Source organism: Alligator mississippiensis, chromosome 4 (assembly GCF_030867095.1).
Source record: "Alligator mississippiensis isolate rAllMis1 chromosome 4, rAllMis1, whole genome shotgun sequence".
Classification (NCBI taxonomy): domain Eukaryota; kingdom Metazoa; phylum Chordata; order Crocodylia; family Alligatoridae; genus Alligator; species Alligator mississippiensis.
This window is the reverse complement of record NC_081827.1, coordinates 66434677-66449072: the sequence shown is the minus strand read 5'-3', so window position 1 is coordinate 66449072 and position 14396 is coordinate 66434677. Positions and strand designations below refer to the sequence as shown.

Below are 14396 nucleotides of genomic sequence, written 5' to 3'. Positions count from 1 at the left end.
GTTGAGCATTTACACAGGTGCTCTGGGGAAGGGGGTGGGGAGGGGGTAGTACTTTCGTTAGAGCAGCTCCAAGAGCCACTCTAATTAAAGCACCTGGAGCATCTTGTGTATTAGCATCCCCACGCTGAAAAGTGGCGGCAGGGGTACTTTAACTAAAGCTCATTGAATAAGCTTTAAAGTGACCCCACTGCCATTTTTCAGTGGGAACACAAATACACAAGACGCTGGACTCTGCTGGAGCACAGTAATTACCACGCTCCAGCAGACTTGATTGAGTCTGCTCTGATGCAGTATAATTTCAGCATGTTGGAGCAGCCTCATTGCATGTATATAGGTGCCCATTATTAGTGGAAAATGGACATTGAACTCATAATCTATTCTTTCATTGAAGAATCGTTCATTGAATCTTGTTTATATCAGTTTAAATCAAGCTAAAAAAAAATTGTATGCGTGCGAGAGAGAGATAAATGTGACAGGTCAGCAGCACAGGAAGAAATCACTGCATTGCCAAGACATTCAGCCACTACAATTCAGAAATTCCAAATAATCCAGCAGTGCCTCAGAATATGCAACTTCAGTCTCAGGTGTACATTTAAAGGCATATTTTTTCCTTTTCTTTAACATTTTTCTTACCTTATTTCTGAAGTCATATACATTTTATACACTGAGAGCATAAGTGCCCTTCTATGCCTGATACATCTCAAATAGGCTGAAGTATGAATTCAGAAAATAACCAATCTATTAAGAAATAGTGCATTACCAGTCATTTCTAAACCTATTTTTAGGAGAATGGAAAAACGAGCCACCATTAGTCATCATCACTGAGTAAAACAACTGAAGTCTCAACTAGTGCAAACAATAAAATATTCTGGCTCCCCCTGCTGGCTCTCAGTTAGGTACCTTTACCTGTATCCTGTATCAGAAACTAAGGAAATAAACAAGAACAGAAAGAACTGACATATAGTTATGGAGTTTTTTAATAGAATTCTGCAGGACAGTAAATTTGGAACGTTGATAAAAGTTTATTTTTGGGTTTCTGCAAAGGCACTGTAGTGAAGAATACTTAATATCTTCTTAAGCCATTTAACAAATGTAACTAGGAATTTTGATTTCATACACATTTTTTCTATAAATTCGTTATGGCTGCTTTCACAGAAAGAAAATTCATTCTGTTGGTGGTACTAAGAGTATATTTACTTGAAATGAAAAAAAAACCCCACAAGAGAATATTACCAGTCATTCGTTTAACAAATTTCATTCAGTTGATGCTATAACTGAATTCTGAACAACCTTGTGTGAAAACCAAATGAAATATCTGGCAACCAAGTTTCTGGATAACTAAAACTTTATGTACCAATACAGTTAACTGAAATTAAAATTGAAACAAAATATCTTCTGAAAAAAATGAGGGCATGGTGTTAAAGTGCATAGCGCAAGGATACTCTACACTTTGAGTGCTCAGAAAGCAAATAAAAAAGAATATTATCATGCATAACAAAACACTTGTCTAATTTTTGGAGGAAAAATAGGTATTGCACTCTATATCTCTGAATAGTAGAAGCCATGGGCAGCAGCAGGCAAGGGACTTTCCCAGCCCACTGCAGCTGCTGGCGTGCTGGGAGGAAGGGAGCAGACTAGCTATGGGTACCAGTCTCCCCTCGCCCCTCCTCCCCACTGCCCTTCTCCTTGCTGTTTCTGAGGCACCTTCCATGCCAAACTGTCCCCCAAGCTAAACATTAACCAATACTTTACCAGTATCAATATACTTATAGTTTAAACATTAGAGGTGCACTGATAGAGATTTTTTGGGCTGATATCGGTGGCTGATTTATAACGAGCCATATTGGTCAATACTGATCTGAATCCGATATGCAGCCCCACAGCATGAAGAATGATGTCTGGTAAGTCTGTTGTGGGGGGAAGGGGAAAGGAAGGGACATGGGGGCAGGGCAGATCAAGGCCCCTGCAGTGAGAGAGGGAGTGGGACTGGCACTGTGGCAAGGGCAGGTTCTGTCCAGCTGGGGCAAGGCATGGGGCAGAGCCAGGGCTCATCGCGGGGGGGCCGGGGGGGCTCCGAGGCCTCCACAGTGATGAAGGGAGAGGGAGAGGGACTGGGGCAGGTACTGCCCAGCCAGGGTGAGGTGGGGCATGGGTCAGAGCCATGGCTCATCCAGGGGACATGGCGGGGAGGCAGCTTCCATTGCTCTGCATACCCCAGGAGGGCGTGGGGGGTGTGTGCCCCAGATCTGCACGCAGAGGAGGGCAGGCTGTCACTGCAGGCTGGACTTGGGGTGGCACTGAGCTTTTCCCAGTGGGGGACTGGGCCAGGCTGTGCTCAGGGCAGATGGTGGTGCTGGGAGGAAGGGTTGAGAGGGGCAGCTACAGCAAATTTTGGGGTGCCTACAGTCCCCCAACCCTCCTTCCCACCAGTCCGAGCACAGTCCAACCCAATCCCCCGCCAGGAAAAGTATAGCGCAGCTGTAGCCCCAGCAGTACCCCACCCTGTCCCACACACAGATCCAGGGGCACATGCCCCCCATACCCTCCAGGGGTACAAGCAGTCTGAGAGGGGTGGCTCCCGCTGCGAGCTGCGGCTCCACCCTGTGCTCCACCCCGCCCCAGTTGGGCAGTGCCTACCACTGCCCCTGCCCCACTCCCACTCCCTCCCTCACTGTGGGGGCCTCAATCGGCACCTCCCCACACACCCCTTCTTTCCCTCTTTGCCCCTTCCCCCACAAGAGACTTTCCAGACAGACCCAGCTGCTCTCCATGCTGTGGGGCTGTACTCCTAGCTGCCTGTGTGCATTTATCAGCCACATCAGACAAAAGCAGCCGATTGCCAATGCTCTCAATTTTCTTCATGTCGGTGCCGATCCAATACAGGACTGATGTATCAGTGCCCTCTATTAAATATTTAACCTTTTCACACCCCGGGAATGGACCCATGTGTGTTGCACACCAGCTCAGTCCCATGGGCAAAGCCTGAGATGCCCACCACATGCGATGCCCATTTCAGCTGCTCTGGACTCCATGCCTCACCCAGCGCCTGACCTGGCCATTCCAGAAGATGCACCACATATAGTGTACACTCCAACCAGGCTGGGACCTGTGCTGCACGTAACACCCACAGGCCGGTACCGCATGTAGCACAGTCCCAGACCAGCTGGGGGGGAAGAGTTCCACATGTGGCATGGATCACGGAACCAGTGCCGTGTGCAGTAGAATCCAGCTGCAGCCATGTGTTGCATGTGGTGCCTCTCCAGCTGGTCTGGGCCCATACTACACACAGGACCTGCCCCAGCTGGACTGTGCCATATGTTGTACCTGTTTCAGCCGTTCTGGAATCCACATCAGTTCAGGACACACACCACATATAGCACCTGCTCCAGCTGGTCTGGGACACATGCTGTACAGAGTGTCTGCCATACTACCTTCAGTGTAGATTTTGGGCTGGCTGGAGCAGGTGCTGCATGCAGCACAGATTTTGAAGTGGCTAAAACAGGCACCTGACACCACCTACTACAAAGAAGTACAAGAAGATCCTACTCCCCTTTTCACCAAGAAACTCAACAATACCATCAAATCATTTCCATCAAGACTAAAGAAAAACTACAGACCTTGATCCCCCCACTACCTAATCTGGGGACTTTTTACATGCTCCCTAAAATCCACAAACAAGGGAACCCTGGCAGACCTATCACATCCAAGCATGGGACCCTAGCTGAGGAAATATCAGGTTTGTTGAATCAATCCTAAAACTGCTCATCACCCACAGAGCAAGTTTTGTACAAGACACTACAGACTTTCTATGGAAACTTAAAAACATAGACCACCTTCCCAGCAACACATTCCTGGCCACCATGGACGTTACCAGCCTATATACCAACATCCCACACCAGGATGGCATCCAAGCCTGCCTTGCACATCTACAGGAACAAGATTACAACTCAGAATACAGACCCAAAGATATTACTGACCTTATACACTTCATCCTCACACACAACAATTTCACTTTTAATAATCAACAGATGATGGGAACAGCTATGGGCACTAAAATGGCCCCACAGTATGCCAACCTTTTTATGAGCCACATGGAAGAAGACTTCCTCAAGAACTGCACCATCAAACCCTTGCTATACTTAAGATATATCGATGACATCTTCAGCTTTTGGACTGAAAACCTACAATCTCTGATTGAGTTCCATCCGCAATTCAACAAATCACCATCCCTCTATCCAACTTTCTCTAGAATACTCCAGCACCCGCATCTCCTTTTTAGACACGATGATCAGTATCCAGAATGATAAAATACAGACCACGTTATACAAGAAACCCACAGACCAACATACATATCTGCACAGAACCAGCAATCACCCTAAACACACCAAAAAAGCTGTGATATACAGCCAAGCCCTCAGATACCACCGAATTTGTACTGAAGAGAACACCCGGGATTGCCACCTCACCAATCTTAAAAAGGCTATCACCCAACAAGGACACTTCTCCAGAGAGATAGATCGCACGTTTGAAAGAGCAACCTGGATACCACGTGAAGAACTGCTGCAGTACGGAAACCGCCCCTCCAACAAATTGCACACCGCTGGTTATGACATATCACCCCTCCCTTGAACCTGTACGAAAAATCCTCAAACAACTGCAACCCATACTAGAAAGAGACCCTATTCTTAAAAAGATCTTCCCAGAGCCACCCATCCTAGCCTTCAAACAAGCACCGAACCTCGCTAACCTCATCACCAGAAGCAAATTTCCTCAAGCCCAGAATACACCAAAAGGATCCAGAGACTGTGCCATGACAAGAAATGCAAAACCTGCCCCCACATCTCCACCACCCCCACTATTACTACACCCCACAACAGAGCCATCAGCATTCCTGAATCTTACAGCTGCACCTCCAGAAATGTAATATGCCTCATCCAATGCACCAAATGCCCTGATGGAAAATATGTAGGAGAGACCAAACAACAACTGCGCACCAGAATGAACGCACATCGGAAATCTATCAAAGACAGAAATAACCAATTACCTGTGGGGGCACATTGCTCACAAGAAAACCACTCTCTCCAATCTCTCAGTCCTGATCTCAAAGGAAACTTACACAACACTTCCCAGAGATGAGCCTATGAACTCCACTTCATCAACCTCCTGGATATTAAAAATCATGGACTAAATATAGACATTGGATTTATGACACATTATAATCTGCCTGACAACTGACTCCCCAGCCCAGCCTCTGGCTTCTTTACTTTTCATTCCATCCAGGAAGAGCACACACCAACTGCTGAAGCTTCCTTAGCCTGACGAAGGGTTTTTGAATCCGAAAGCTTGCTTAATAACTATTCTCCAACTATTTGGGTTGGTCTAATAAAAGATATCAGATTCACCCAAGGAACCTTGTCTGCCTATGTCCTTAGACCAATACGGCTACAACCTGCATCCCATCCTACTGTGCATTTTGTCTTGTATGACAATGTCCACTTGTGAACAAAATGCCTGCTATTACCAATGAAAATCATGAATAAGTAAAATGTTGCATACATGATGTATATTCTATTCAAATTCAGTGTTGCACCATTCATAGTAACAGTTCATTCCCCCACACTTGTTCTACTTATTTATCATTAAAAGAACAAATGAAGACTTTCCAGACTATATTGGACACTTAACAAACTTCTAGTAAACGTATGTTAGGCAAGGACCCTCAACACTACCAGAGGTCCAAAATGTCACGCTGCAGAAGCCCATATGTAAATCCAGATCAATATCTGAATCCCTGATTAGTCATCTTGATGGTGCAGGAGTTGAAATTTTTAAACTTCAAGTTATCACTTAGATTTTGCAAGTTTATTCACTGTGGAGGAATAAACTGGTGTACAGTATATTTACAAAAGACTGGAACAAATTTATCCCCACAGTAATGTCACCAATTAAGTGAAATTGCAAAAGGAATTAAATTTGACATATTACGTTTAGTTAAGGGTCTAAAACAGGGGTTGGCAACCCGTGGCACGTGTGCCGAGCATGGCGCACAAGGCCATTTTGCTTGGCACGCCGTAGCCAGCCCTGGCTCCAGGTAGCTGCTGCCAGCAACAGAGCCCGGGCTGCTCCCAGCAGGGCTTGCAGTGCCCAGCTGCCTGCTGGGGGCAGCCCGGGGATCCCAGTTGGCAGCAGCTCCGCAAAGCCGGGGCTGGCTGCAGCCAGGAGGCTCCAAACAGCTGTGCTGGGCTCCAGCATCAGCTCCGCACCACTGCATGCAGGCACGCCTCAGAGCGGGCGGTGGGGGAGGGGCCTGAGGCAGCGCAGCCCTGGTCTCTCCCCCGCTCCTGGCACAGAGGTGATGAGCCCAGCACAGCTGTTTGTAGCCAGCCCGGGCTCTGGGCAGCGGCAGCAAGCAGCAGGCAGAGTGCAAACAGCTGCGCCGGGCTCATCACCACTGTGCCGGGAGCAGGGGAGAAACCGGGGCTGTGCTGCCTCAGGCCCCTCCCTGGGAGCAGTCCAGGCTCCAGTAGTTACCCAGAGCCAGGGTAGCTGCTGGCAGCCACAGAGCCCGGGCTGTGGGGCAGGGGCTTTGGATGGGGGGCACAGGGCAGCAGGGCTGGGGGACAAGGGGCACAAGCAGGGCATCCTGCCATGTACCCCTTGCCCTCACTTTGTTTTTCTGCCATGCCGGCAGTCTGGCACCTTCTGAGGTAAGCATTGGGGTGTTTTTCGGCACTCTGGCCAAAAAACGTTGCCTTCCCCTGCTCTAACATAACACGAAAACGGGGTGTAGAGTTGAGGTAGAAATTCTCAAATTAGTACAGGTACTCCTCACTCAACATCGTCCCAGTTAATGTTGTTTCGTTATTACATTGCTGACCTATTAGAGAACATACTCGTTTAAAGTTGCACAATGTTTGGGTATAATGTTGTTTGGCCACCACCTACGAATAGGTAACTAGTACTGTGACGTAATTGGATTCCTTTAACGTAATTTTGCTTTAAGTCACATTTTTCAAGAACATAACTACAATGATAAGCAAAGAGTAGCCGTATTTGGTCTAAATAATTTTAACATAGTATTTGGTTTGAATAATTTTTGAGAAGCATGGTAATATCTGTAGAAAGACAAAACAAGACTGGATTCTTGGCTTTAGATACAAGTTTCATTGCTGGTGTGTGTCCATGCATATGTCTGTGTGCACGTTTCTTCTTTTGTTTGTTTGGTTTATTTTTTTAAGGTAGCATAAACATACTGTGAAACTGCACTATTCATAGAGCCCTTATATAAATGTCTATTTATACAACATTAAAAATAACTTTGTTTCAAGTGGGAATCATTTTATCCTGTCATTCAGATAATCTAAAAAGTATCTAAATTGTTGCAACAGGTGGACAAGCTGGACATGACAAAAAATGTAGCAAAAACACTCCAACTTCTACCAAGGATGGAGTGGTGTTAAAAGTTGGAGTGGTTTTGCTGTATTTGTATTCTTCTCAGTTTATCCATATAAAATAGTTAGAATGTAGCAGCTGCTCCCCTTTTGAAACTGCTCCAAATGTACTCATGTCGATATCCACTGTAAGAATATGCTTTCACACGTGTTCCCTGATGTTTACTCTTAAGCTGAGGCGATACAGTTTAGATGGAAATGACTGCAAAATGAATACGTAACTCTTTGGATAACCGTGCTCAAAGAGTAGCCATCAATGACTTGCTGTCTAACTGGGAGGAGGTATTGAGCAGGAGCCTCCGGAGTCTCTCCTGGGGCTGGCACCGTTTAATATTAATATCTTATGTACCCACCACTCGTAAAAGGTTACTGACCCCTGATCTACATAAAAAGTGATTTCTATTGTTGTCTTTAGCTGAAGAATGTACAGCTGTAACATGCATTCACTGGCATATATATGCCTGGAGTCCTGTATACTGAAATAAATAGAATCACATTTCAGTAATTTCATACTGTGCATTTTTTATTATGTCACCACCATAATTGTTCCGATTTCTAAAAGGTTGAAAAAGGAAAATAACTTTTCACCACTGAGTACGATAATATTGCTAAGGTCTTAAATGCATAAATGTTGAGAAAGTATGTATCCCCTAGCAAATATAATTTTTGAACCTTGTACATATACAGACTTATACAGTTTTAAAAACTAACATCATGTGGTCATGATCCCAAAGTCAACTGAATCCAGCACAGCCTCAGCAGATTTTCAATCCGCTTCTAAACATACAGGACAGCTGAACTGCAGCTGCTTTACTTTACAATATACCTGTTTGAATTTCCTAGTTTCACATATATGGAGATCACAATGTTAAATAAATTTTATTATTATAAAGCCATCAAGTAGTCTTAAACACATACATAATTACTAATAGCCATGCATACCATGTATCAAAATCCAAACTGTTTTCTCAGGAATTACTTGTTCATTTATTCTAAAGGAAGTGCTCCTTTCTAATTATATAAATACAAAAAAGCATCCAAAACATAGATTCACAGTTCTCTGTGAGGTAAAGATGGGTATCAATGGATGTTTTGTCAATGCATAAGATGGGATGAAGGTGTCACCTTAAGAATGTGTATATGCCAATTCACAAACCTTTAGGCACATACATAACTTTAATCATATTAGTCCTATTCCCTTGGTTAACTATTGTCTCCTTGCGTAAACAATTGTCTGCAAAATTCAGGAGACTGGACTTTATGGCCCAGAAGGCCCCCTTCCAGTTCTATGTTCCATTTCACTGACATTACTTCTGAATAAGCTATGCACATGCTTAAACATTTGCATATCTGAGGCCTCTTGGAATGCCTATATAGCACAACGCTGCACCAAGCTCAAAAGTGCCTTGCTCACTCTACATACACTAGCTCCTGAACTGGAAACAGTGCTGTTGTGTTAATGTAGCATTGCACAGGCACCACTGCAAAGGAGCTACTTCTGATTCAGGAGCAAGCACACATGAAGCAGGTAAGGTGCATCTCAGTATGACAGTCCCCTGAGCTCCACAGACATACCCCTATTGATAACACCAATTTTTATGAGGAAAAAAGAAGAATTAGAAGAACTAACATTTTATATAGTCATGTCAAAGTATTTGTATGCCAAGTTTCATGTAAATCACATTAACATTTACAAGCAACTGAAAAAGGAAGGAATTTTACACAAGACAAACCCTTAACTAAACTACCTTAGCATATGACACTATAGTAAGGTTTAAAAATAAACCTTATACATGCACCTCAAAAATGCAGCAGGCATTTCTTTGAAGTTATCATGCTTATGTTTACTGTACCTGAAAATTTCTGTACCTGTCACGCTGCATGTTAATGAAAAAATAAGACAGGGAACATTAGGTTATTTTCATATATCCTTTGTATAAGCTTTCATATATGAAATTACACAGTTTCATTGAATCAGAACTAGCACAAGTGATTCAGCATCTTTAGATAAGGACCTACTAGTTGACCATGATCAAAATAAAAACAAGTAAAAATATCCTATTTATCGCTCTGAAAGACAACAACCGAACACTCAAACAGCAACATTTCTTATTCTTTTCTTCTCGACACATCTGTTTGAAACCCCAATAAAAACAACAGATGTTGATATACAAGCTTCCCAAAAAATGCTCTCATTCTAAACACACACAAAACCCTACCAATTACTAACACAAATCTGGAATTAAAAAACTCATATACCACACATACATTTCTACTGAACAGGATTTCAAATAAGAAAGATACTTAAGTATTCTCCCATCCTCACATAAATTTAAAACTTAACTTTGCAAAAAGAATCAACATAGTTTTTTTTGCGCTAGCATTAAAGCTTTAAACACTACTCTAGGAGAAGGCATATTGCTCAGAGATGGAGCTTAGACTATTAAAGAAATTAATTTACCTACTGTTTTGGACCAAATTCTGCTTTTACCCATCTATAACAGGCACATGTGAACATCAGCAGGAGCCAGTTATACACATCCAATAGCATAACCTGGTCTCTTGATTTTAAAATTAATTAAAAAATCTCAAGACTCTCAAATGTGAGGGCTTAATTGAAATACTGTCTACATAACAGAAATAAACTACTCTTTCACACGCACACAGAGCAGTACTTACGTCGTTTCTGGGAAACAGCCTGCAAACATGCAGTGACAATATCACAGTTCTTCTGCACTTTGTGTAAAAGCCTATCTCTCTGTTTCAGGTGACGAAGCAACTTTGCTGACTGGACACAAACTCTGTAATTCAGTTCTTGTTTTATAGCCATCAGTTCATCCGCATCTGTCAACAGGCAGAAAACAAATTACTATAGTTCAGGCCAAAATATATATGACTTGAATCCACTGCATCTACTTCAGTTGCCAATTAAAGGGCCTGGTTCTGTAGACATTTACACAAAAACCCACTCATCTGAATAAAAGGACATTGAATGGGACTATGCATATGAATATAAGTGCATTAAGGAACACAGTCAGTCAGTAACTGACTTGCACACATTGAAAAAAAGTAGTCTCAATTCCCTGCACCCCAATATAGGAAAGCATGTTTATTAATGACATATGTAACCAAAAGGACACGTCTACTTCCCAAAAGTTGCTTATGAAAAATGAGTGCCTGTGTTTCCTTACTCTAAACCAGGGTATGCAGACAAATAAACAAGACACAAAATGGGTTTATACAGAAAGGTGCAAGTTTATTAGTTTAATGTGGTGGAGAAGTGCTATTGCACCAAATGCCTGTTCTTAGACACCAGGCTTTTCACTGGTTCCAGTGTGGGAAGTACAAAGCTCCCATCGGATAACCAATAAACCAAGTAGATGGCACCTTAGGCAGGCCTCCAGGATCTTGTATTTACTTCATGGAGCTGGCCCTTTTATCCCAGTAGCTGATCAGAGATTGCCACTAGTCAGTGTACATTATATTTCTAGATACTAAATTTAACTGTGCCTTCCTGATTTTAACAAGGAAGATGAGAAAAAAGATCACCAGACCTTGGTAATTTGGCCCAGGGAAGAAAAAAATTCCCATAAGATTGAACAATAAAATACAGCTCTTGTGCTACAAGTAGGGGGAGAGAGAGAAAAGGGCAGCTAAGAGAGGCAAGAGGCTTTTAAAAACCCAAATAAACCAATTGCTAGACAAGGGTTTAGGAGACATAGGAGAGCTAATCAGGGTGCCTCCTCCCCTCTGATCAATGTAGAAGGTGGAGACTGTGAAGGAGGTAGCCCTTGTCTTGCTCAGTACCCTCTCCCACCCACCTCCCTTCCAGGATATGCTTGCCATCCCCCAATGCCTGGTCAGTATCCCCACCAGCTAATGGGAGAGAAAGGCAACTTTAGAAAAAGTCTGTTATCTTGAGAGAGAGAAAAAAAAGTGGTATTCCTGTTACTACATAGGAACGATTAGAGAAGTGATGGATTTTATTCTTTCTTGTCTCTCTCAGTTATTTGCTAAGCTCCAGTTAGACTCAAGCAAGCAAGCAAGCACACATGTGCAAACCCCGACACAATTGAGGTCAACAGAATATATATTCTAGAATGAAATCAGTCACATGTTGAAACTGCAAATTTATTCTACACACTTGAGGCCAAGGAGGAACTTGGCCTGCCTCTGTAACATCAGGAGTGATACCTCATTAAGTAGCCAAGTACAGAAGCAGAAAGCTGTTAGTTCATTCAAATCTGTGCAGGCAGATTTATTCAGCCATGCTTTGGTCAGGAAAAAAACAGGAAGTGATTTAACACTAGGAGCCTTTAGACAGGCTAACTCAAAGGAAGCACACAGCAATTATAAGAAATATGTTAGTCTGACTATCCGGTGTCTCAGCTGTGGGGCTGATTCATTTAAGAAGCAGATGGGTTCAGGGTTTCCAAAGTAGCAGGAAAATGGTTTAATAATTCTGCTAACATTTTTTCTACTAAATGATTCCCCCTGCCTACTTGAGCTGTATACAAAAGCAGTCTGCCAGTAGCAACCCTCAGGGCCCCAGATGCTGCCTGTCTCCAATAATCAGGTAGAAGGCAGAGTAAATTTATACTTTATACACCAGTGATTCTCAATCAGGGTGACACTGTACCCTGGAATGCTGTCAGACCCTTTCAGGGGTGCTGAGGGGTGCCACGCAATCTTAGAACTGTTACATTTGCAAACATAATTCACAAAGTAAATGCAGAGATTTCAAATATAAATCCATAGTTATGGTCTTTCCTAGTTCTTTGCAACACAAAAAACACTCTATTATTCTTCTGTAGTAAAAAAAAAAAAGACGTTAAGAGATAGCATCTTCTGAAGGGTGGCTCAAGTCTAATAGTGTCGAGAACCACCATTATAAACTAACCAGAGCAGATTCTAGAGAGACAGAGAGCACATGATCAGGAGCTGTCCTGAGCTGAAGCTCACTTCATTAGATGCTGTGGAAGAACCTGGAGAAAGCAGAGTATGAGGAGGAGAGAGAAATCAGACAGCAAAAGATGAGGGAGGAGGAGGAGGAGGAGAAGAAGAGGGGAAAAGGGTGTTGGCAGTTTGCCTTTCCCAGCACTGCCTCTCTTTTCCATACCTCCCCATCCTTGTCTTTTATAGTCTAATATCTCTTTCTGCCAGTCCTTTCACAGCATGATGAAATAAGCTTCAGCCCAGGAAAGCTTGTGGTAGGTAGGTACATACAGGGGTGGATCTAGGCGGGGTGCACTGGTACAACAGCATCCTCCTTTGATTCCTGCTGTACCCAAAGTTTAAAACCAACTGCCTGGCAGTGGCAAAAGCGTTTCTAGTTAGCCAGTGCTGATGGAGTCACTTGACTTCATGGCTCATTGTAATCTACCAGGATCCCTTTCAACTCTTCATTCCTCAGCCATTAACAACCCTCTCTTCTTTTTAATGGTCTTGATGTTCCACCCATCAAGCCAGTCTTTCTTCTGCAATTCCTTTCTTCTGCAATTCGCTGTCTGTTAACAGCTCCCGGTAAGGTAACCTACCTAGCATTTCATAGCCCTGCCGAATGCTTTTAACTTGAAATAAAACCATTAACTCAGGCATGGAGATAGCTTTCAGAGAAGCTCTGGATATGCTGTCAAGATGGTCAATCAGGCTAGATTTTGTTTTAGGAATCTGAAAGAAATGTACGTTTAATTCTAATGCCAACAGCATTAATGAAACTATTTTTTTAGTATTTTTGCCTCGTGTGTTGTGTTTTTATGCATAACACAGCAAATGAATGCACATTCCAATCAAGTTATTTTGTTTGTGCTTTGGCCTCTACTTTCTTTTTAACTAGAGAAAAATATGTGCTGTTATAGGTGATGATGCACCACACCATCTGCACCCCTCTTCTCAAAATCCTAGATCCACCCATGTGTGCACACACACACACACACATCCTTGTATGCATGTACACACACACAGACACACACACACCACACACTCACATGCATACATATGCACACATGCAGGCATGCACATGCACACACAAAATATGTAAGCACACATATACAAGTGTGTGTGTGTGTGTATAGCTCTAGATTGATCTATAAAACTGATCTATCTATAGATCTATAACACTGATTAATCTCTTACATCTCATTCATACATATTATAAGTTATATATATAGAACTATCCATATAGATCTATCTATATACAGATCTATATCTATGTATCTATATTTATATATCTATAAACGACAGGCAAGATATAGGTTTTACCCAAAGAACCTAATCTCACACACATGCATGCAATCGCACACACACAGGCAGTCGGGCTGCGAGCCGTGCAGCGGCGGGGCGGTACCTTTGCGGCCCAGGTAGCGCTGCTGGCGGCGCGGGCTGGGGCGCTGCTGCAGCTCGTGGAGGACGCGGCTGTGCGCGCAGCCGCCGGGGAAGGCGTCGGAGCCGGCGGACGCCTCGGTAGAGCTGTCCAGGCTGTCGCGGTGCCGTGCGGGGCCGCCGCGGTACAACTGGGTTAGCAGCCCGCTCACCAGCCGCGACGTGCGGCTGCATCGCCCGCTGCTGCTGCTGCAACCCGTCGGCCCCGGCCCCGGCCCCGGCCCCTCCTCAGCCGGGCTGTCCACGCCAGCCGCCTCAGCCCCGGCCCTGACCCCGCGCTGCTCCATGCCGCTGCCGGCGCCGCCGCAGCCGGGCACAGTTCCGGGTTCGGCCCATTAGTCCCGGCCGGGGGCGCCGTCTCCAAAGCACTTTCTCTGCCTGAGGGAGCAGCTGGCGTCACCCTCCCCCCGCACATAGTGGTAGGCGCCACCTTGGCACACGCCGCTGCCAGCGGGGCGGGGCATTCCACCTGCGCGGGGGGGGGGTCGCACCTGCTGGGCAGGGAGAGCTCGGCCGGGACAGAGCCCGGCCGGCCGGCGGGGGCCAGTGCAACGGTAGCTTCTG

General features: G+C 44.4%; 1 protein-coding gene across 4 annotated transcripts in view; it reads right to left on the bottom strand.

The window, feature by feature from the left end:
- The window catches only part of TBC1D30 (TBC1 domain family member 30), a 91911-nt gene extending 77515 nt beyond the window's left edge, over window positions 1–14396 (bottom strand). For 2 of the 4 annotated variants that reach the window (XM_019493149.2, XM_019493152.2), the window contains exon 1: window positions 10131–10218. Coding sequence is in view for 2 of the 4 variants with exons in the window: in XM_019493141.2 (XP_019348686.1) it covers window positions 10131–10295; window positions 13798–14119 (487 nt within the window). In the remaining 2 variants the exon portion in view is untranslated. Of the gene's footprint in view, window positions 1–10130; window positions 10296–13797 lie in introns of those variants that run through there. The other 2 variants (XM_019493141.2, XM_019493145.2) reach the window with 2 other exon arrangements.